Source organism: Rhamphochromis longiceps, linkage group LG22 (genome assembly GCF_057381845.1).
Source record: "Rhamphochromis longiceps isolate RC_006_pf linkage group LG22, R_longiceps_female_GT1.1, whole genome shotgun sequence".
NCBI classification, from domain to species: Eukaryota; Metazoa; Chordata; class Actinopteri; order Cichliformes; family Cichlidae; genus Rhamphochromis; species Rhamphochromis longiceps.
The window spans coordinates 33,698,091-33,721,524 of record NC_140577.1 but is presented as its reverse complement, the minus strand read 5'-3'; the positions used below and the strand labels follow the sequence as shown (position 1 = coordinate 33,721,524).

The 23,434-nt window shown below is 41.1% G+C and overlaps 1 protein-coding gene across 6 annotated transcripts in view; it reads left to right on the top strand.

The window, feature by feature from the left end:
• Nucleotides 1-23,434, top strand: part of phf14 (PHD finger protein 14) — a 138,063-nt gene that overhangs the window by 12,347 nt on the left and 102,282 nt on the right. For all 6 annotated transcript variants that reach the window (XM_085396840.1, XM_085396838.1, XM_085396842.1 and 3 more), the window contains exons 5-11: nt 5,760-5,919; nt 6,673-6,784; nt 7,785-7,922; nt 11,286-11,432; nt 12,302-12,572; nt 14,852-14,958; nt 18,170-18,265. In XM_085396840.1, the coding sequence (XP_085252966.1) occupies nt 5,760-5,919; nt 6,673-6,784; nt 7,785-7,922; nt 11,286-11,432; nt 12,302-12,572; nt 14,852-14,958; nt 18,170-18,265 (1,031 nt within the window). The remainder of the gene's footprint in view (nt 1-5,759; nt 5,920-6,672; nt 6,785-7,784; nt 7,923-11,285; nt 11,433-12,301; nt 12,573-14,851; nt 14,959-18,169; nt 18,266-23,434) is intronic.

Sequence of the window (23,434 nt, the reverse complement as noted above, 5' to 3'; positions counted from 1 at the left end):
CACCAAAAACCTTTGAGGTAAAAGCAAGACCTGTTCTACCATCTTGGACAGTCACACTCTTTAACAACACAAACACAGAGTAGTGAAGGATAAGAAAAGTGCTGATCGCCAATTCTCCATAGGCATAGGCAGACACAAGATATTAAGAGCTGGTCTTAAATTTATCTTGTTCATATTCCTGGTTGATATTTTCCTTCTCTGGGACATGTTTAATCTCCAAAAAAGGACACAGAAGGGAAGCTTAAGTGGTTTGCAATAGAGGTTGATAAAGAAGAGGACATGGCAGCCCTTGCAGCCAGTTCTTATCGTCATCTGGAAGGACAGATATGGTGTTCATCTTTCCAGACTGTTAAAATATTGAACTTAATTGTAGAAAGAAGTTGGGCGTTTCAAATACTTGTGATTGCTTGCAGTCACACAATTTCTGATTCCAAAATACTGTTTATCTCATTTGAAAAGTCTTTTCCTAAATATTGTTTATTTTTATGGCTCTAATAAAGATGTTGTATCATTTCTTCACAAAGTCTAATCTTCGCATCTGTTGCATTAACAATCTGCTAAGCTCAGAACTCAAAATGGTGATGACTGTTGCTGTACTGAACCCCATAATAGATCGATCTGCCGTTTCTCCTAATAACATGGTGTCACTGTACGTTTAAAACAGTACATGGAAGTGTGTGGTCTTTGCGATAATTGAAGGTTGCACCATCCAGATCATCAAGAATAAGTCTTAGGTTGGGCTTAGACTTGGGGAGAAGCAACCTGTCTCTGAGTAGACTCCTTTGATTATTTATGACCACATGCGGAGGATGTTCAGGAAGTTATAAAAAAAATACATACATTTCACAATACATGTGAAAACGAGTTTATATTTTATTCTGTAACCTTGTACACTTTCTTTTGATGTATTTTGTGTTTGTGGAACATAAACAAAGCATTTTTTTCATAAAATGTCAATATAGTTGAGCAGTTCTCTCGGTGGTTCAGTCAACTCTACCTTTTTTTTTTCCTGCAAAGTCCATTTCTGACAGGGATAATCTTCCTTCAGGGATTATGAAGCTATCTTGTAGTCATCACTTTTTGTCAGCTTAGCTCATATTAGCCAGTAACCCATGGCTAAACGGTCTGAGCTTTGTATCTCAGTTCAAAAGGAACACCAAAGATTTGTGGCACGGTTCAACTATACATCATTTAAACCAGCACGGTGGTTGTTCACAAACCCCAGTTTCAGAGCTCAATAAGTAAAGACGAACTGCCTAGATGATCCTTTTTTTAAGCCTCCTGCCCTTGGTACATCTTGTGGGGGCAAAATTGAGGTAGAATACATAATATTGGTGCTAAGGGGTAACAATAGATTGTGAAAACAGATTGTCCTATTCTTTAAAAAGGAAAAGCTGCAGTTGTGCCTTAATTGCACGAGTGAGTTGATTCCACGGAAAAACCAGAGGCCTGTTTTAAAATTTCAGACTAGAGCCCCAGCAGCCTCTGAAGAGCAGATTTCAGAATTAGTGATTCACCATGGCACACAGCAAATGGTCTCTCAATCAGAAAAGGACGCGCGCCCACCAAACAGTGTAGAGCTGAATAAACAACTCTGTCTACCCCAGTATTTGCTTTTTATGGGCTGTCTGACTCCCCAGTGTGGCATGCAGAACACTAAGTTTTTGATTTTTGAGTCTTTCCCATTGCTCAAAAAGCCCAAAGGCTGCTTGACTGAATTAGGAGCTGGAGTGTTATCTCCCTGACAGAGGGAGAGTGCTGATTGCTGTTCTCATTGGTAGTAAAGCGCACGTATGCCTGGTGTAATAGCAGCCATAGAAACCACATCAGCCAAGTAATTGTTTAGGCAGCCTCAGAAAATTAAGAGGACAATATTAAAATGTGTTTGCTTGGCTTCATCCAGCTTCTAAGTTTTTTCTCCTGCAATGTTAGTTTGCTGGGTGATTTTAATATACATCCAGACACTGTCACTAATACTCTTATGAGAGATTATTCATCATCTGTTAATAGCGTTGGCCTGCAACAATTTATTGATTTTCAGTCTCACTCTAAGGGCCGTATTCTTGATATTATGTGATGTATGCAGTGTTACTCCTCAGAACCGTATAGCATCTAATCTTTCCATATCTGGCCACAAGCTGGTATCTTTTGATGTCCATTTAATATTATCTAAGTCAAACTCTTTTCGCTCTATCATATCGCAATATTAAAAACATTGACATAACTGCCTTCTCCTGTAGAACTGACAGACAATTTATCTACTCCTGATAAACTGGTGTCTTACTACAATAATGGACTACACAGTCTACTCAGTACTTTCCATTGAAAACTTGGACTGTCTATTTCATTCACTCTGCTCCTTGGTTTACTCTGGATTTATGCAAACTTAAAACTAAAGATTGCTTGGAATGGCTTTGCACAAAGACTGGTCTTGCTGTCCATATGCATCGTCAACACGTGGAATTATAAGGATGCTCTGTCTGCAGTCAAATATGAATATTATGCAGTACTAATGAGGTCTGGTGAAGGAAATACAAGGACTCTCTACATTAAATCACCTGACAATTTTCCACCTCAGGTTTACTGCACTGAGCATTAGAACATTTTTATAGCCTTTTTCAGTACTAAGGTTAGTAACATCTGTCAGCAGCTGGCTCTAGATAATTCCACATATGGCACACTGTATGATTTTAAAGAAATCTAAACCTTCTACGTGTTGCCTTGACCCACCTCTGACTGGCAACATCCTGTTTATCCTCTCTCTCTCTCCTTTAATAACTGAGGTTATTCACTCTTCCCTGATCCCTGGGTTTTTTCCTCTACCTCTTAAAACAGCTGAGATAAATCTAACACTTCAGAAACCCGGTGAACCTCAATAAGTACAGTTCAATTGCAAATTTACCTTTTCTTTCAAAAGTTCTTGAAAAAAATGTTGTTGTACACCTTAATAACAGTCATTCGTTTGAACAATTTCAGTCTGGTGTTCTGCCACTTCACACTACAGATGAAGTCCAGGACAAAATCACAAATGATCCACTAATGGCAACTGACTTTGGGCTGTTAGCCATGCTTTCTCTATGATCTGAGCTCTGCCTTTGATACAGTGTCTCATGATATTCTTTTAAAGAGATCAGAATCGGTTGACATCATTGGCACTTGCCTGATTTTAAACCATATCTCTCAGGTTGTAATTGGCAAGTACAGTTAAAAAAAAAAAAAAAATCAGATTACAAGCTTGCCTGTTGTCAGTAATGTTCCCCAGGCCCTAAAATCAGAACTGTTGCTAAATATCTACTGTCAGTTTGATTTATTTTTAATTTTTTAAGAGAGCGAAAACCTTTGCCATTGATGAATTCTTCCCCTTGCCACGCAGGATAAAATCCTTTTTGAGGAGCGTGGAACTCCTTAGATAGTTCCCTTCCAGTATGTAGTGAGCACCATATTGGATAGTAAATATTCAATTCAATTTGTGGTCCATAGTGGGTTGCAAAAAGAAGGCTAAATCCTCTGGGTTTCTTGCTGTGAAATCTACTGTGTGATGCAGGGTCTTCTAATCTTCTGCACACTTCGACAAAACCCTGAGGAAGTAACGACTAATCATTATCTGCAAAGGGTCTTATAGTCCCCTTCTTCTCTCTGCCTTTCCAGTACGACATGGCTATCACCTGATGTTGGCATCCAATTACTCGATGTAACTCCAATCATTTGATTTTGAGTCACACCTTGTTGTTCTCTTGTTGCGCTCTCTCTCCTTATCTCTGTATCAAAAGTTACTTCATTACTGTCGTCACACTTAGTTAGCATAGTTCACTTCAGTTTACATAATTTCAATGTGTTTTGTTTTTTTTGTTTTTTTAATTTCGATTATACCCTATATGCAGTTCCCTGCATTAGCAGGCTAAGATCTACCATTGACATTTTTATAACAAAGGAGATCTTTTAGCTGCTGTCCACTTATACAAATGTGCACGGGAGGTGAATGTGTGAGGATTGGAGGAGTATAGATGAAGTGGACATGAGAGCATACAACAGAATAAAGCAACTTGTGGCATGTTGGATGACAACATTGGAAGTTCCCAGGAAGCAGGAGCACCTTTTGCATCTTCTTCTCATTTTGTTGGTTGTGGGTAGCTCTGGGTTGTTTCCCCTGATTGTGCCAACCAGAGCCAGTTATCATCTGAGGTAGGGCTGTGCGATATGACAAAAATCTCATATCCCAGTATAAGACATTAATCGTCCTGACAACGATATAAATCACAAAAATGTAATATTTTTCTGTAAATTCTGTGAATCTCGGGCAACTTGACTTGCGTGAAGTTTTTCCAGCTGGTGTAACCAATGCATGAAACTATACATTTTTAGTCATAAGTTGTGACGGCCACCATTTTCTTTCAAAGTTTGAGTCTAAGCACCCGATGGCTCTTTTTTCTCATCTGTAAACTCTCTGCATACTCTTTCACGTGATTCAGTTTATTTTGAAAAGTCTCAACAGGATCTTGAGCTTTATTGTGAAAGGTTTACATGGAAAACAAACAAGCGGACAGCAGAGCCAAGTGATGGTTTTACCGTCATCGTTGCTAACGATAACATGTAAAAACAGGCGCTTGTCCGTCAGTAGTGTGGTTATTTTAAATATAAGAGAAAGAGAGAACTTTAAGAAATTAATATAGCCACTACAGTGACCATCAAAACGATGAAAAAATATTGCTGTAAACTGTTTATTTTACGACACCACAAAACAAACGATAGTGTAATAGGAAACAATAGACGTTTTTATATCGTCATTCAATATATATCATTATATGGAACAGCCCTAATCTGAGGAGCTGCTCTGCCAAAGTGAAGCAAGTAAAGACATTGTCAGTGTGTCCTTGGAGCTCCTCTGTTAGTTGGCATGTGAACCCGTTTCCCTTTTTTACATTGTTTACATTTGTGTCTTAATAAAGGCAAAAGGCATAGAGATATGTCACATGGGCAGTGTTTGGTGTAAGGTGTTTTAGAGTTATACATTACTTTAATCAAAGGAGCTTGTTCTGTAATGCAGTAGTGTACTGCACTTGCTCCACTTGCGCTGACTTCAGCTCATTGCAGAGGAGGAAAATAGCCAAGCTAGCTTTTGAGGACATTACTTTTATTTTTTGCTGTGGGAAGCGTCAGGAATGTGACGGTAAAGTGCATACTGAGCCTGTCATTTAAAAAAAAAAAAAAAAAAAAATCAGAATTGAATCTACAAGGATGTGCAAAAACAGAATGCTAACATAAAGGAAATAGATAATCTCAGTATGATGTGAAAACTGACTGTATGCAAAGCCCAGCCAGGGACTGATTTTTCATCAGGAAACAAAAGCAGTGATTAGCAGTCACGTTGTAACCTTAATTTCTGCTTGTGGTAATTTCCACAGTAGAATCACTGAAGTGATAGCTGTGAGCTGCTATTTGGACTAGTCCACAGTTTCACCTTTGCTGTCTTTGTGTTGGTTCTCTCAAAGAAACATATTTTGTGCCCTGATTAGGTTAGGAATTTGTGCTAGAGTAAATGTGTAGCCTAAATGCTAATGATGTGTCAGTGGATCTCAGACCATGTTACAGAGTAATGCAAAATTATCTTTTTTTTTTTTTTTTTTTTTTACTCCTAACCTCTAACCTCTATGGCACAGCTTTGCATCTACCACATGTGTTGCACGCTGTGGCTCACAGGAGCAGTTTTCATTTGAATGGGATGACTGTTCAGTAAGGTTAATACTGGTCTTTGCTTCCAGGGTGTTACGGTGTGGACGGCGAGAGTGACTCGATTATGAGCTCGGCCTCTGAGAATTCAACAGAGCCTTGGTTCTGTGATGCCTGCAAGAATGGAGTGACTCCCAGCTGTGAGCTATGCCCAAACCAGGATGGCATCTTCAAAGAGACGGATGCTGGGAGGTGGGATACAGTGGCACAATGACCTGGTGGTCAGTTGCCATTTAGAAGATACAGCAAGTGGAACATGTTCAGAAACAAATAACAGCTAATGATCTGTGCTATTCAAAATGCTGCAGGGATCCAAAGACTGTCTGAACTGTGTTATATATTCAGTGCTGAGGAGAAAAGCAGGTTTGATTAAGAAGGAAAATAGAACTGTTGGAGGAATGGAGGGAGGAGAAAAGAGAGGAAGAAAAAGAGTGAGAGAAAAGACTGTGTTATGTGAAGCGTGGAGACTTCAGCCACGTTATCGCTGATAGTGCTCCTCAGCCAGGCTGCACACGAATTTACTACTTCAGTAGAGCATGAAAAACACAGCAAATTAAACTGTGAAGCGGTTGCTTGCTAGAGATGGATATCTTTATATTGGACTTTGGATTCTCTTGCCTAAAGTCCACATTTGAAACTGTCTCACACCAAACTGTAGCATGAGTCTGGGCCTACATAAATCTATGAGTCAATTTCTTTTTGAGTATCTGAGAAACTAGTTTCATGATATTAAGTGTCTTATTGTCTACACAAATTCTCTACATTAAATGCAAAAATAAACCATAGCCATGATTTATCAGTTCACAGCTTTTTGTGAAATCAGCATCCAGGAGTCGAAATGTTTAAAATGCTACTTGATTCTGAGCCATTTCCAATTCTGGATTTTTCTACCATTCTTTGTACCATTTGTTCACCAATTTTGCTTTTATTCTTTGATGTTTTCAGGTGGGTGCATGTGGTTTGTGCCCTTTATGTTCCTGGAGTGGCATTTGGAGACATTGATAAGTTGCGACCAGTAACACTCACAGAGATGAATTATTCAAAATATGGGGCCAAGGCAAGTTCTCTTTTTGCTCACTGATGAAGATGAATTTCAATGTAAATAGTGTTTATCGGCCATGAGGCCAATCCGTGCAAAGACTGGGGTCGTACCATTAGTGAAAGGAGGAGGGGGGCAGGCGTTCGGAAGACAGCAAGTGTAGTGGTACAGGCAGTTACACGGCGAGACCTGCAAGCCAGATTTAAACGCAAGCTTGTCGGGGGAAAAATGAAGAAATGGGCGAAAATATAAAATGAGCAGCATCTGGCTGCATTTCAATGATATTAGTGAATTTCTAAAATTAGGAGGTGGCTAAAGTGAAGCCCAATTTTATTTTCATTGAGGAAAAAAAAGAAAAACTGGACAGTCTTTGTAATGAGCTGCCAGAACTTTTTCTGTAATCTTGCATCATGCTGACGAATTTTTTTGTCACAGCATCTTTTTCTTTATGATGTAGAAAAAGTTAAATTTGTAACTTCTTTACATTGACAGAAAGGAGAGTTTCACTGGTCCCGCCCACTTATGATCAGAGAGGGCTGAGTTTGACGCCCATAAACTAGAGGCTGTATTCAGACATTTTTCTCGCAGCAAAACTGATTAAACACCGGAGATGCTCTACTTACAGTAATCATTATGATCAGTAATGGGGCACAATTTAAAAGTGGCACGTTCCACCCCTAAAGTTGCTGAAGTTACCTGTTGAGAAGGCACTTAGTGAGGGCAAAGTTCCAAGGAACAAGTTTGAGAAATTCGGCTTTAGAGCTTTTCAGCTAAAGTTTCGTCAGTCTGAACTGATGTATAAGCGAGGTAATTGTGCTAAATACAAGCGTTAAGGTGAGGCTGATTTATCATGTAAAACCTGAAAGCAGCTTAAGTAGAAATTCACATGGAAGCGTCAGAATTTCAGTAGATAATCCAAAATATCTGTCAAAATGAAAACCGGTTAACAGTGAAACAGTTGCATACTGGCATTTTTGAAAAATGAAAAAATGTTATGTGTTATTTTTGTTATGAGCAGGAGTGCAGTTTCTGTGAGGATGCCCGTTTTGCCAGGACTGGTGTGTGTATCAGCTGTGATGCAGGAATGTGTCGATCCTACTTCCACGTCACCTGTGCACAGAGGGAGGGGCTTCTGTCTGAGGCTGCAGCGGAGGAGGTAGGGCGACCTTGTTGGCAGCTTAACGAAACCAGCATTATTAGTGAACGTTCTTCCCTCAGAGAAATGAAGAGTCCATGAATATGCAGATATTTTCCATTTAAATACTTGGGTGGTTGATTGGTAACAGTTGATTCTTGATATGTCATTTACACCGTACAAATACGTTTATTAATTTAGCTTCAGTGGTTGTCATGTCAGAAGTGTTAAAAGGATGTTTTAAATTCAATAATACATTAGTCTGCTCAGCAAAGAATTATGACTTTTTGTGTAATGACTATTGGCTGTGCAGCTCTTAAAACAAACCAACAAACAAAAAACTAGGAAGTGAACTTGATGCTATAAATTTGTCAGCTCAATAACAGTCACCTGTTAAACAAAGCGGTGTTAGCTGTTGAAACTGTAAGCAGCATATGTGTAGTGACTGGCAGAACAAAAAACAACTGTTTGGTCTTGGGTTTGCACAACCTATGCCTGTTGCTGCAAAAACTATCATAACTAAACCAAAATGTCACTAAAAAGTGAAAAAATAAAATAAAGTTTCCTTGATTCCTGGAGGTCTCTAAACTGAACCTCTTGCCCTGTGTTTGAACCATCCATCTGGGGCTGCAACGATTCAGCCTTCGATGCTTCGTTTAACACACGGCTCTGCAGCGTGCAGATGTGTTAAACTATGTAAACGCAAGTGCTTCACCCACATTTGCGAAATCTGCAATACAAACATATTTAGGAGCAGTGCATGAATAAAAAGTTTGACAACATTAAGCCCGCACAGCCTGCAGTTTTCTTTTGTTTTGTTTTTTTAAACAAAAACATTAATAACACAACAGCAGCAGTGATGATGACTCTGGCAGTTTAACATGGAGCTGGAGTCTGTTTACACGCAGCAAAGAGGAGGAGCCATTACAGAGATGTGAGCTCAGGTTGAATGAAAGAAAAATGTGTTTCCAGCATCCTCCCTGTGATCACCATTTAAACCTTTACTGGGACAAAAGTGAGCAGGAGTCCTTGATCAAAGCACCTGATTAACGAACGCTGATGTGAAGAAAAGCAAATTTTGAATTTTGAATTCATTTATTTATTTAAAAGGGAGGGCAGCATGGTGGCACGGTGGTTAGCACTGTTGCCGCACAGCAAGAAGGTCCTGAGTTCAATTCCACCATCAGGCCGGGGTCTTTCTGTGTGGAGTTTGCATGTTCTCCCCGTGTTTGCGTGGGTTCTCTCCGGGTACTCCGGCTTCCTCCCACCGTCCAAAGACATGCAGCTTGTGGGGATAGGTTAATTGATTAATCCAAATTGCCACTAGGTGTGAATGTGCGAGTGAGTGTGAATGGTTGTCTGTCCCTGTGTGTTAGCCCTGCGACAGACTGGCGACCTGTCCAGGGTGTACCCCGCCTCTCGCCCTATGACAGCTGGGATAGGCTCCAGCGCCCCCCGCGACCCTGAAAAGGATAAGCGGAAGCGAATGGATGGATGGATATTTAAAAGGGACAGTGCAGTTAAACATAGTTCAAGTGCAAGACATGAGACTGATGTACCGCACATAGGTTTATAGCTACTGCTAATTTTCAACAATTGTCCCTTGTTGGGCTAACAATCTAAATAAATACATATTACAATAAAACATACATTTTCATAAAACCAAATTACATCATAAATACAATTACAATTGAGAGACAATTTAAAATAAAATTAAAATCATCAGATAAAATGACTACAACTTTGGTTCCCCTTTAACCACACTTTAGATCCTTTACATTGAAGGTTAATGTCTGTAATGTTGTAGCTGCTCCATCCACCGCTGTTTGTTTTACACAGAGAAAAATCTACAGTAAGCCTCCAGAAGTTTATTTATTAAAATATGCAGATGAACTGTTAACTTGGTCTGAGACCGTGTTTAAATTATACAGCTTGCTGACCGTCCTATTTTACACAAAGATACCTTCCAACAGTTTTTCAGATTGAAAGTGAAATAATATAATATATTATGTTTAAATAAATAAGATTAATGTTTAAAAGTAAAAATACAAGTTTTCTTCACAAGTCCATGAAAATGGTTGGACACTGAATTAATACTAATATCATGTCTACTTTAAGTCATAACTTCTTGTTTTTAGCAGCACAAAGATTTTGCATCATATGCTCATACTCACTTTTCTTCATTGGAGACGCCACATACTCCTCATACTCATACTTTAAATACTTACAAACTCACTCATTCACGTGGACACGCAGATCCACATGCAAAAAAAATAATCCACATGAACACACACTGTCTACTTCATCTAGTAGATAAAACGCTGTCAGAACCCCTATTAATGCCTTCCAAAAAGAAAGAGTAAAGGTAAAAGTTGTGGCATAGTTATGGCATAGTCTAAATTGCATATATATGCAATTTAAACTATGCCATAATAAACGATAATATATCTTCTTTTTTTTGACTTTGCCTGTACTTGAGATTATTTATATATTAGTCATGTATACAGTAGGGATGGGAATTGATCAGAACTTGGCGACTAAGGATTTCGTAGTTTTTGCAGTTGAACTTTAGAACATTACAATTTCTCAAATAGAAACCAATGAGCAGTTTATTCTGAAATACCTGTGATTTTTGTGAATGCTTATTATTGCTCATTTCTTGTTCAATTAATCCATGGAATAATTGAAAGATTACTCGATTACTAAAGAAATCGATACCTGCAGCCCCACATCCATGACGATCTTGTACCCTTGAGGACTTTTCTGCTCTTACCACAGTGCCACCAATTTTATTTATTTATTTTTTTACCACACTTGGTACCTTTATGAAAAAAACCCAAATAATTTATCTTATGAATATTACTATAATAATACCAATAGACCAATTTTAACCAATACATGAAGTGAGAGAAGCGGTAAAATCAAGCCGAGAAAGAATCCACTAATTTTATTTTATTTTTCCTCACCTCCTTTACACAGCTTCTGTCAATAAAGCATCTACCACTTGGAGAAATCAAACTAGCGAGTGACAGATTTGATTGATAACGACTATTAATGAAGTTCTTTTGGAATATTGTCACTGCAGTCCACCAAGCAAAACAAATAAAATTCATATAACACAAGTATTTGGAAAAATGCCTGTTCACTGCAGCAGCCTAATCCAGTTAATCAGCTACAAATCCTCCACTACAACAGACTGCACACAGATGACTGTAGGAAGTCAGCAGCTGCAAAGCACTGCTTCTGCCTCAGCTGGATTTTTCACTTTAGTGAGTGGCAGGTTCTGAAAGTTCAACGTGGTAAAAGCTTTACAGGCTATTAATACCTGTTTTCCCACCAGTTATCTTAACTGTTAATTCCCATGAGTGCTCTTTATTTCCTCAGGATATCGCGGACCCATTTTTTGCATACTGCAAACAGCATGCAGACCGCTTTGACAGAAAGTGGAAAAGGAAGAATTACCTGGCCTTACAGTCTTATTGTAAAGTCTCTCTGCAGGAGAGAGAGAGACAGCTTACTCCCGAAGCTCAGGTAAGGATTGTTTGACCCATCCCATCTATACTAAAAACATGCACTATGTTTAGTCTAAATGACAAAGGACAGTTTGGATGGGTGAGATAAATTGTGTATTTTCGAAATAATATTTTACCCTAAAACAAGTTTAAGAAATGCTACAGTTTTCCTGTAACTGTTAATAAACCTGCACACAAAAGGAATAGGTTTGGGACAGAGGGAGGCGATCCCCACACAGCAGCATCACGTTGAGCTGACACGGATAGTTTAGCACCTGACTCCAAGAAAATGTAGAAATCACTCTGCTCATTGCTATTGCCCTTACTTTTCAGTTCTTTGGTCTGTACTTTGAGGTGGCCCTTGATCGAACTTATATTAGATCACAGTTTTGTATTTGTTGTAGGTGGTCTAAATGTGACTGCATGGTTATATCAGATTGACAGGCACACTAAAAGTCCCAGTTAACAAAATTTAGGCACTATAAGCAAGTGTGAGGGACAGCATGTGAAATTTTCATTGTCCCCAAATGTAAATACAATTGCACATATACAGTGCTTAGCATGAGGAGCACAAACTCCCAGGCATAGTCATAAAGAACTGTCTTTAACCAGAACACTGAGCAAGCAGAGCACTGCATGTATGTCACATCCACACTGTAAGAAGCACCCTGTGTTAGTACTTTCGTAGTCTCTTTCCTCCTTCAAGATGACTGTGCAAATGGGCAAAAAACGATGGGCTGAACTGGTTTCCACAATTCAGTGTTTCCTAACAGCGTGTTGTGTGAAATTCTTTTGAAAGTAGATGCTACTTATATATACTAAAAGTAGAACAGAGCACAATATATCCTGTTTCTAATAGCAAAGTGGTTGTATGTGTCCCACCTGCAGGCCCGAATCACTACTCGCTTGCAGCAGTACAGGGCAAAAGCTGAGCTGTCCAGAAACACTCGTCCTCAGGCATGGGTACCCCGGGAAAAACTGCCAAGACCTCTGACCTCTAGTGCCTCAGCTATCAGAAAGTTGATGAGGAAGGCTGAACTGATGGGCATCAGCACTGACATTTTCCCTGTGGACACATCTGATACCAGTGCCAGCATGGATGGACGCAGGAAACACAAGCAGCCTGCTCTCACAGCAGACTTTGTCAACTACTACTTGGGTGAGGAAACTGTGTCATCTCTGCTCTACGCTGTTCTGTTGCTTTGTGTCAAGTGTTAATTATTATGCTGCTATTTCACTTTACCAGCTAAAGTAGGTGGGTCTCTGAGAACAGTGAGAAAATGTTTCGCAGCAATTCTTTTAGAAGCTCCTTGTTTGTTGTGAGTGAAATTGATACTAAAGAAGAAAACACTGAGATTAGAAAACTGCAAAGCACTGCAGTGCAGTTTAGGAGAAATTTGAAAGTTTCTTGATGTCATGAGCAGAAAGGTGTGCCGTTTGCGTGTATTCACTATACCTGCATGAGTTTACTCGAGTTACTCAGATGTTCTCCAAAAGTCCTAAGACATGCATATTAAGTTAGATAGTGACTGTGTGTCTGCAGTGCATGGATTTAACACTGTTACAGTGGCTTGCAAAAAGTATTCAGCCCCCTTGAACTTTTCCACATTTTGTCACATTACAGCCACAAACATGAATCAATTTTATTGGAATTCCAGGTGAAAGACCAACACAAAGTGGTGCACACGTGAGAAGTTGAATGAAAATCAAACATGATTCCAAACATTTTTTGCAAATAAATAACTGCAAAGTGGGGTGTGCGTAATTATTCAGCCCCCTGAGTCAATACTTTGTAGAACCAGCTTTAGCTGCAATTCCAGCTGCCAGTCTTTTAGGGTCTGTCTCTACCAGCGTTGCACATCTACAGACTGAAATTCTTCTTTGTAGAACAGCTCCAGCTCAGTCAGATTAGATGGACAGCGTTTGTGAACAGCAGTTTTCAGATCTTGCCACAGATTCTCGATTGGATTTAGATCTGGACTTCGACTGGGCCATTCTAACACATGGATGTGTTTTGTTTTAAACCATTTCATTGTTGCCCTGGCCCCTGGCTCAAAAGACTTGAGACTGGGGCGGAGGTTCACCTTCCAGCAGGACAACGACCCTTATGTTTAGGGTCGTTGTCCTGCTGGAAGGTGAACCTCCGCCCCAGTCTCAAGTCTTTTCCAGAAGAGGTTTTCTTCCACGATTGCCCTGTATGTGGCTCCATCCATCTTCCCATCAACTCTGACCAGCTTCCCTGTCCCTGCTGAAGAGAAGCACCCCCAGAGCATGATGCTGCCACCACCATATTTGACAGTGGGGATGGTGTGTTCAGAGTGATGTGCAGTGTTAGTTTTCTGCCACACATAGCGTTTTGCATTTTGGCCAAGAAGTTCCATTTTGGTCTCATCTGAGCAGAGCCGCTTCTTCCACATGTTTGCTGTGTCCCCCACATGGCTTGTGGCAAACTGCAAACGGGACTTCTTATGGTTTTCTGTTAACAATGGCTTTCTTCTTGCCACTCTTCCATAAAGGCCAACTTTGTGCAGTGCACGACTAATAGTTGTCCTATGGACAGATTCCCCCACCTGAGCTGTAGATCTCTGCAGCTCGTCCAGAGTCACCATGGGCCTCTGGGCTGCATTTCTGATCAGCACTCTCCTCGTTCGGCCTGTGAGTTTAGGTGGACGGCCTTGTCTTGGTAGGTTTACAGTTGTGCCATACTCCTTCCATTTCTGAATGATGGCTTGAACAGTGCTCCGTGGGATGTTCAAGGCTTGGGAAATCTTTGTGTAGCCTAAGCCTGCTTTAAATTTCTCAATAACTTTATCCCTGACCTGTCTGGTGTGTTCTTTGGACTTCATGGTGTTGTTGCTCCCAATGTTCTCTTAGACAACCTCTGAGGCCGTCACAGAGCAGCTGACATTAGATTACACACAGGTGCACTCTGTTTAGTCATTAGCACTCATCAGGCAATGTCTATGGGCAACTGACTGCACTCAGACCAAAGCGGGCTGAATAATTACGCACACCCCACTTTGCAGTTATTTATTTGTAAAAAATGTTTGGAATCATGTCTGATTTTCGTTCCACTTCTCACGTGTACACCACTTTGTGTTGGTCTTTCACGTGGAATTCCAATAAAATTGATTCATGTTTGTGGCTGTAATGTGACAAAATGTGGTAAAGTTCAAGGGGGCCGAATACTTTTGCAAGCCACTGTATGTATCGTTAAATGTGGTAGCGATGGTGTTATTGCTTTTATGTAGTCAGCCTACATTGAAAAAGCAGCAGTTGTACTAGATTTATATTTTCCTTCTCCACCATTCTTCCGTTATCCTTTAGAACCTAATGTAGCATCATTTGCCAACATTGCCTCTTCTGCTCCTTTAACTTCATTAATCACTTTTTGTATCCCCCTTTTCTTCCTTTTTAAAAAAACAAAAAACTACTCAGAGCGGAACATGAGAATGATCCAGATCCAGGATAACATTTCAGAGCAGAAAAACCTTAAAGATAAGCTGGAGAATGAACAAGAAAAACTACACGTCGAGTATAACAAGGTGAGTGACACAGTTCAAACACAATTGCTATATTTAAAAATTAGTTTTAATTATACGCTAGTTTCAAAAAGAAATCCTTTAGTGCAAAAACAACAGAAAAGTTTTACTGCTACTTTTATCTGCAGCAGTGACCTGATATACGTGCCCATGTCTTAATGTTGCTTGCAGCATATTTGACAGACAGTAAGGTCTGTTTTAGACAATGAACTGTTCATTTTCTTTTCCGTACTAATATGTCTTCTCATCATTCTGGTACAAGTTAATGTTCTTAGTTATTTCCAGGCAAACTGTAATCTGTACTTCTGTTTTTGAGTGCCATCAGTAGTGTGCAACTTCTTGCAAAATCTCAATTACAGACTGAATTATGGGATAGATGGATGAAGTTTATTGGTCACACAAGGAAATTATGAAATCTATAAATATATACAGATTGATCATATTGAATATTGAACTTGTCCTAAATGACGCTAAATGCTTTAGCATCTCTTTGGACCTCATTTTAAGATTCCAGTAACCAACTGCCAAACACAAGTTTAACATTTTGAACAATCTTCCGTTCTTTTGTCTGTCGTTGCATAATGACAGAACAGGTTGAGGTTAACTAACCAGTTACTTTTGAGCTTCTGAAATTGAGGGACTTTGCATAAAAAAGGCTGTGATTCGTTAACACTTAATGTAGTACTGTAGTAAAATGTCGAATTTCTATACTCCACTCACATGTTGACTGATTGTAAAATCCTCAGTGGAAGTTTGAATCTGGGATGGATACACCGATGTACATGGAATGATGGTGGAGTGATTTGATCTGATTTCAAGTTTAGAAAGAACAAAGCTTTAGTCAACAGCTGACATTGCTGTTCATATTGACAGCTCACATGGGCCCATTTCATTAATATATGCAGGTTTTCTCATGGAGAAAGTGATGTTGTTGTGGTAGCAAAAAACTGAATATACTGAATAGTGTCCAAGCAACACACCAAAAAAGGTACATCTTTCCAAAAGGTTTGCTTGAAGGAAACATTAAAATGAATGTGGTGAAAAAAATGTAGTGATATTATCAAAGCAGGTGGTTAAGCGTTTTCAGTCTTCTTTCTTTTTTTTAACCCCTCAGCTGTAAAAACTGTACTGAAAATCTCATTGAATTTCAGTGACCTTCACCTCAAGGTCAGATGTCGTTTCTGAAAATCTTGTGAGTGTGATATTGCAGGAAGGAATTCACCTAGGATTCACATTCGTGCTATTTTAGCGCATCTACTAAAAATCTCAGTCGAGTTTAAATCAAGGTCAGAGATTATCTGACGTTTTCTAAAAATAAATCTTGTGAATACGATAACTCAAGAATTAAGGCACCCAGCGTATTTATGCCGACTACTAGGAGGCTGAGGGGAGTCAACAGTGGATACCAGTATTTGTAAACTTGAACTTCAGTTGTACAAATCTTTCAACACATTTTAAACCATTTTAATGGATTTTAAAGCTTTGTTGTGCCATGAGAGAAGGTTGAATTTAGGAGTTCTCTGTGTGCAGCCTTCATGTTTCTCTTCAGACATATGACCTCTGCAGTAAGCCTGCCACTCCGTCTGTCAGCATGAGGAAGGGAATACAATGGCAAAGTAGAAGTCAGAGTTAATGTTGCATTCAGTCTTCTGCCATGCATGTTAAGCGTTATTAATGGAGTGTGTATTGCTAATTGCACTGCCTGAGTTGCTGTCAGATGGCTTGGGCTTTGGAGAAAATACCATTACAAGTTAAGCTTTGACTAATGGACACTAGTGGAGAACAGTACAGTGTTAACCTGGACAAAGGGGTTACCAGTTGCAAATCATATGCAGTGATAGTATGAAACAGTTTCAGTTGTTTATATTTGAGTGCAAAATTGATGTTCACGTGCCACAGAACGTTAGCATGGCCGTTGTGCACATATCACAAAAGGTCTGGCTAACAGCTCTTCAGGAAACACCTCCTTGGGGAAGAAATTCAATTGTATGCTTGTCAAACTGTTATCGTTCACTTTTTACATAATGGGAACATGTGAGCTACTGGACTTCTTTAAGTTTTGTGAAGACATTTTACTTTTCATTCAAGAGACCTCTTCAGTTCCTAGGTATTTAAACCATAGAGGGGGTTGTCTCTTAAGAACATTGCTTAGCATGGTGTGTTAAGCTCCTGGCCAAACTTGTAAATGGCCTGGATAACATGAAAGGATGCACAGGACAACTCTTTCTTGCCCTTTTACTCCCAGTCACATGTATGGCAGTACCTAATTAGTTTCTAGGAGTCTGTGAAGGTTCTCAGTCATCCAGGTCATCGTAGTCAAAGGAGCTTGCAAAGAAAAGTGTGCGAATCATTCGCATGATAAGGTGGGGCCAGGTTTCACAATGAACTCACACGAAACCCTGGCTGATTGGGACCCACACCCAGTTTCACACCTTGGCTCAGGCGATTAGAGGATCATCAGGGGGTCCTTTTGTCCCTCTGTGGGGGGAAACTCCCACTGGGTTTATATCTGGGACTCTCCACCATTTGACCTTAGAACTGAAGAAGCTTCTTGGATGAGAGGTGAAACGTCTTCAAGCAACTTAAAGAAGTCCAGACGCTTTTCTTTGCAAGCTCCTTTGACTAGTTTCTAGGAGAATTGTTTAGTTAGGTTGATAACCTTTAAAATGAAAAAAACCAATCAAAATGATCATTACTCTTTAGGTTACTGATGGATGGAAGATCAAATGTTTTACATTCCCTAGTTTGAGACGAATAAGAGACAAGTTGGTCTGTTTTTGAAATTTGAAAAAATTGAATTTGACCTTAGTTAGGTTAGCCTCGTACCACAACCTGTTCTTTTTATGTGCGCCTTTTCTATACTGTGCCTTCCTCCTGTTTGTATATAGCTCTCATGTTTTTATGTTTCTCAAGTTTGTTAAATATTCCTGCTGTCGTACTATTTATATTTTCTACCTGAACAGTTGGAGTGAAGCAATTTCGTTGTACATGTACAGTGACAATAAAAAAGGATTCTATTCCTGACCCAGCTAACACACAGGTTGAGACCGATGTTTATATTGTTGTTTCATCCTTGTGAATGGTAAATGCTTATGGATTCAACTTTTTTCCTCTTACTCAAAACAGTTATTCTTTAGGTTTATTAGAAAGGGAAAAAAATTATCACATGTTATATGATCAGGGCCACAGTTTGTTTCCATTTGTCTCCCTCCAGCTCTGTGAGTTTCTGGAGGAACTGCTCAATGCAAATGGAAAGCTGCGAAGTGAAGGCCAAGCCACGTGGAGTCTGCTCGGCGGCATCCTGGGTCAGGTACGTTTGTTCAACCATTGTTTTTTTCCAACACATGTATTAGCTGTTGTTTAAACAAAGTCTCAGGAAGCATCTTGTTAATGATTTACTCTTTTGATTGAAGTATTGATTTAGGTGAATGGGTTATCCATATCATACTTTTATTCAAAGTCATCTGAGCCTGTAATAATAAGTTGTTTTGATTTCATTTGAATTAAAAACAAGAACATGAAACAATTTCTTAACCCATAAAAATGAGCTTTAACAATATAGCACAATACAAAACAATACTTAGGCTCTGAAAGACTATGGAGTTTTTTTTTCTTTTCAATGTGGCAGTTGTGTCTTAATTGTGGGTAAGTGTCCAAAAACCTCAGACTGTCAGCATATTTTTTTTCAGGGTCATGCCAACCAATCGGATAGCTCACTAAAGCTTTCTCCTTCCTGAGTGATATCCAGCTTTACATACAACAGTAGAAGTTTTCATTTATTATCCTTTATTTATCCAAGTAAAAATTCTCATTGAAATTAAAATCTCTTTTCCAAGGGAGACCTGGGAGAAAGGTGCAACAAATACAACACATAACAATATAACAAGTAAAAAACCAAATATAAGTGAATAATATGCAATAGCAGATTGTTTTTAATGTTGCTCTTGAAACAATCACTTGCTCCTTTGTCTTGCTCGTTTAAAATGGACTTGAACTTGAATAATTATTTCTGACAATTCAGTTCCTTATGATTACTGTATTTTTCGCACCACAAGGCGCACCGGACTATAAGGCGCATTAAGCGAAGCAAAACAGTCAGATAAGTCAAACTATACTCAACTCATTCTTCTTGGTTCCTCCAATTCTGTACCCTTGATTCATTAACCCTTCAAGAACTACCATAGAACCAAGTCCGCCAGAGCTTATCTTTACATTTTTAATCAAATCAAATCAAATCACTTTTATTGTCACATCACATGTGCAGGTACATTGGTACAGCACATGTGAGTGAAATTCTTGTGTGCGAGCTTCACAAGCAACAGAGTTGTGCAAAATACAATAATGTAAACAAGCAAAATACAAGAATGGCTACATCTGAAACTAATAAATATATGTACAATATATAATAGTATATGCATTTCTGGATGTGTATACTAAATATTTTTCTACGTGTGTGTGTGTGTGTGTGTGTGTGTGTGTGTGTGTGTGTGTGTGTGTGTGTACACATATTTTACAAATTAAATAGAGTAAACAATAAATAAAATATATAAAAATATACAGAGTCAGACATGTGCAAAACAAGTGGCATTACTGTACAGTATGGAGTGCATAATGTTAAAGTTCCAGTAGTGAAGCTGAGGTGTCTATGACGTGTTCAGCAGTCTGATGGCCTGGTGGAAGAAGCTGTCTCTCAGTCTGCTGGTACGGGACCGGATGCTGCAGAACCTCCTTCCTGATGGAAGCAGTCTGAACAGTTTATGGCTGGGGTGACTGGAGTCCTTGATGATCCTCCCCGCTTTCCTCAGGCACCGCTTCCTGTAGATGTCTTGGAGGGAGGGAAGCTCACCTCCAATTATCCGTTCAGAGCACCGCACTACTCGCTGGAGAGCTTTGCAGTTGTAGGCGGTGCTGTTGCCATACCAGGTGGTGATGCATCCAGTGAGGATGCTCTCAATGGCACAGTGATAGAAGGTCCTGAGGATGCGGGGGCTCATGCCGAATCTTTTCAGTCTCCTGAGAAAGAAGAGGCGCTGCTGCGCCTTCTTCACTGTTTTGTTTGTGTGTACTGACCACGTAAGATCCTCAGCCAGATGTACGCCAAGGAACCGGAAGCTGCTCACTCTCTCCACAGCAGCGCCGTTGATGGTGATGGGGGTGTGTACTTCTCTGCACCTCCGGAAGTCCACTATCAACTCCTTTGTCTTTGCGACGTTGAGGGTGAGATGGTTGTCTTGACACCAGTGGGTCAGGGCGCTGACCTCCTCCCTGTAAGCTGTCTCATCACCGTTGGTGATAAGACCCACCACTGTAGTGTCGTCCGCAAACTTCACAATGATGTTGGAGTTGTTAGTGGCTGTGCAGTCGTAGGTGTAGAGTGAGTACAGGAGAGGGCTCAGTACACACCCCTGTGGAGCACCAGTGTTCAGTGTGATGGGGGATGAGGTGATGCTGCCCAGTCTGACCACTTGGCATCTGTCAGACAGGAAGCTAAGGATCCAGCTGCAGAGGGAGCTGCTCAGTCCTAGATCCTGCAGTTTCCTGTCCAGCTTCGAGGGAACGATGGTATTGAATGCTGAGCTGTAATCTACAAACAGCATTCTCACATACGTGTCTCTCTTCTCCAGGTGTGACAGGGCAGTGTGTAGTGTCAGGGCTATGGCATCATCAGTGGACCTGTTGTGGCGGTATGCGAACTGTAGAGGGTCCAGTGAGTCGGGTAGTGCAGAGCAGATGAAGTCCCTGACCAGCTTCTCGAAGCATTTGCTTACGATGGGGGTCAGGGCTACAGGTCGCCAGTCGTTCAATGAGGAGATGGTGGAGGATTTGGGTAGAGGGACGATGGTGGCCATTTTGAAGCAGGCTGGGACTACAGACAGAGAGAGGGAAAGGTTGAAAATGTGTGTGAACACTCCAGCCAGCTGAGCCGCGCATGACCTGAGGACGCGGCCGGGAATCCCGTCCGGACCAGTAGCTTTGCGTGCGTTCACCTTCCTGAAGCACTTCCGCACATCCTCCTCAGACACAGTGTGCGCACTGACGTCATCCGCGGTGCGCACACTGTCCGGTCTCATGGTGTTCGCTGTGTCGAATCTAGCGTAGAATACGTTTAGATCCTCACACAGAGAGGCCGTGGTCTGCGGTGTGCTGGTTTTCCCTCTAAAGTCTGTGATCGTGTTTAGTCCCTGCCACATACTCCGCGGGTTGTCAAACTGTTGCTCCACCCTGTCCCTGTACTCACGTTTGGCTGCTTTGATCGTCTTCCGGAGTTGGTAATGTGCGTGTTTGTAGTCCGATGTGTTCGCGGAGGCAAAGGCGGTGCTCCGTGCCGCCAGTGCCGCGCGAACATCTCCGTTAATCCAGGGTTTTTGATTTGGGAAGGATTTAACTGTTCTGGATGGGACGGCATCTTCCACGCATTTCCTGATAAATCCGCAGACTGAGTCTGTGTACTCGTCAATGTCCCTAGCAGCCACGTGAAACATTTCCCAGTCCGCGTGATCAAAACAGTCCCGCAGCGCAGACTCCAATTGGTCCGTCCAACAGTGCACCGCCCTCCGGGTTGGAGCTTCCTGTTTCAGCTTCTGCCTGTAGGCGGGCAGGAGCAGGATGGAGCGGTGATCTGATTGGCCGAATGGGGCGCGGGGGAGGGCTTTGTACGCATCCCGGAAAGAGGTGTAGCAGTGGTCGAGTAGCCGGTTTCCACGCGTGTTAAAATGGATGTGTTGGTGGAGTTTGGGTGAGACTTTCTTCAGGTTTCCCTTATTAAAGTCCCCGGTCGTGATAAACGCTGCCTCTGGGTGTGCGGTTTCCTCGCTGCTGATCGCGCTGTACAGTTCCCTGAGTGCACGGTCAGTGTCGGCTTGTGGGGGAATGTAAACAGCCGTAATAATCACTGCTGTAAATTCCCTCGGTAGCCAGAATGGCCGGCACTTAATCATCAGGTACTCCAGGTCCAGTGAGCAGAAGGATTTGACCGGGTGCACGTTCGCATAATCACACCAGCTGTTGTTGATCATGAAACACACACCACCGCCTCTGCTTTTCCCAGTAAGATCCTGTGACCTGTCCGCGCGATGCACGGAGAACCCCGGTAGTTGTATTGCGGAGTCCGGTACCTTGTCCGATAGCCAGGTTTCTGTGAGGCAGATCACGCAGCAGTCCCGCATCTCTCGCTGGAATGAGATCCGTGCCCGAAGCTCGCACAGCTTGTTCTCCAGAGACTGCACATTAGCCAGTAATAAACTGGGTAACGGTGGTCTGTTAGTGCGCCGTCTCAGTCGAACCAGAACGCCAGATCTTCTCCCTCTGCGTCGGCGTTTGCGGCCTCCAGGGCCAGAGAACAAAGGCGTCTCAGGTGAGACGCCTTTTACATGCTGTAGTGCCATTTTCGGGAGCATTACAGCATGTAATACATCAATACAAACATCATAGTCCAAATTTTAATAATATGTATGCATTAAGTGCAAAGTAGCTACATAAATTGCAAAAAAGAGAGATTTAGATAGAAGTCAACCAACGGGAAAGTCTGATATACAGTGATTGCCCATTTAGCAGCAGCATAGAGAGAGCAGTGACGTACATGATTTCCACAGCAGTCTGTAGTAGATGTTTTTCTTTTGTGAAATTTTTTTACACTTTTTTATTGAGAAGGTCTCTTCCACAAGGGCTCAAATCTCTCCTTGTGCTCATGACCTCTCAGTCTCTGTTTCCTGCTCTGTCTTTGACAGGTTTGAGCCTGTGACTCTGTCCTTTTTAAAGGAGACTGTTGGTCATCTTAAGCCTGCAGGGTCTCCAAATGATGATGTCCCTCCTCGACTTTCAAAAGAGGTGTTACCTACAGTTGGTCCTTTGGTTCTTGAGCTGGTAAACCATAGTCTGATGTCAGGTGTTGTCCCTAAAGATTTTAAACATGCAGTAGTCAAACCCCTGATTAAAAAACCTGCTCCTGATCCTACGGTTCTTGCAAATTACAGGCCTATCTCCAAACTACCTTTTCTTTCCAAAATTCTTGAAAAGGTAATTTACAGCCAAATAACGGCCTTCCTGGAAAAGCAAAATGTGTTAGAGGTTTTCCAATCTGGTTTGAAACCCTTTCATAGCACTGAATCAGCCCTTTTAAAAGTTTTTAATGACATATTTTTAGCGATTGATGCTGGGGACTGTGTTGTTCTTGTGCTTTTAGATTTGACAGCTGCGTCTGATACCGTGGAATATGCCATTTTATTCTCTCGTTTGGAGCACAGGGTGGGCATTAGGGGCACAGCACTGGAGTGGTTCAGGTCCTACTTGGCAGGGTGAACTTTTTGTGTCAGCCTCGGTTACTGTGTGTCGTCCTCCGCTCCCCTCTTGTGTGGTGTCCCACAGGGCTCAGTTCTAGGCCCCCTCCTCTTCTCTTTATATCTGCTTCCTCTTGGTTCTGTACTGAGAAAGCACGGCATTGCTTTCCACTTTTATGCTGATGACTGTCAGATCTATGTCC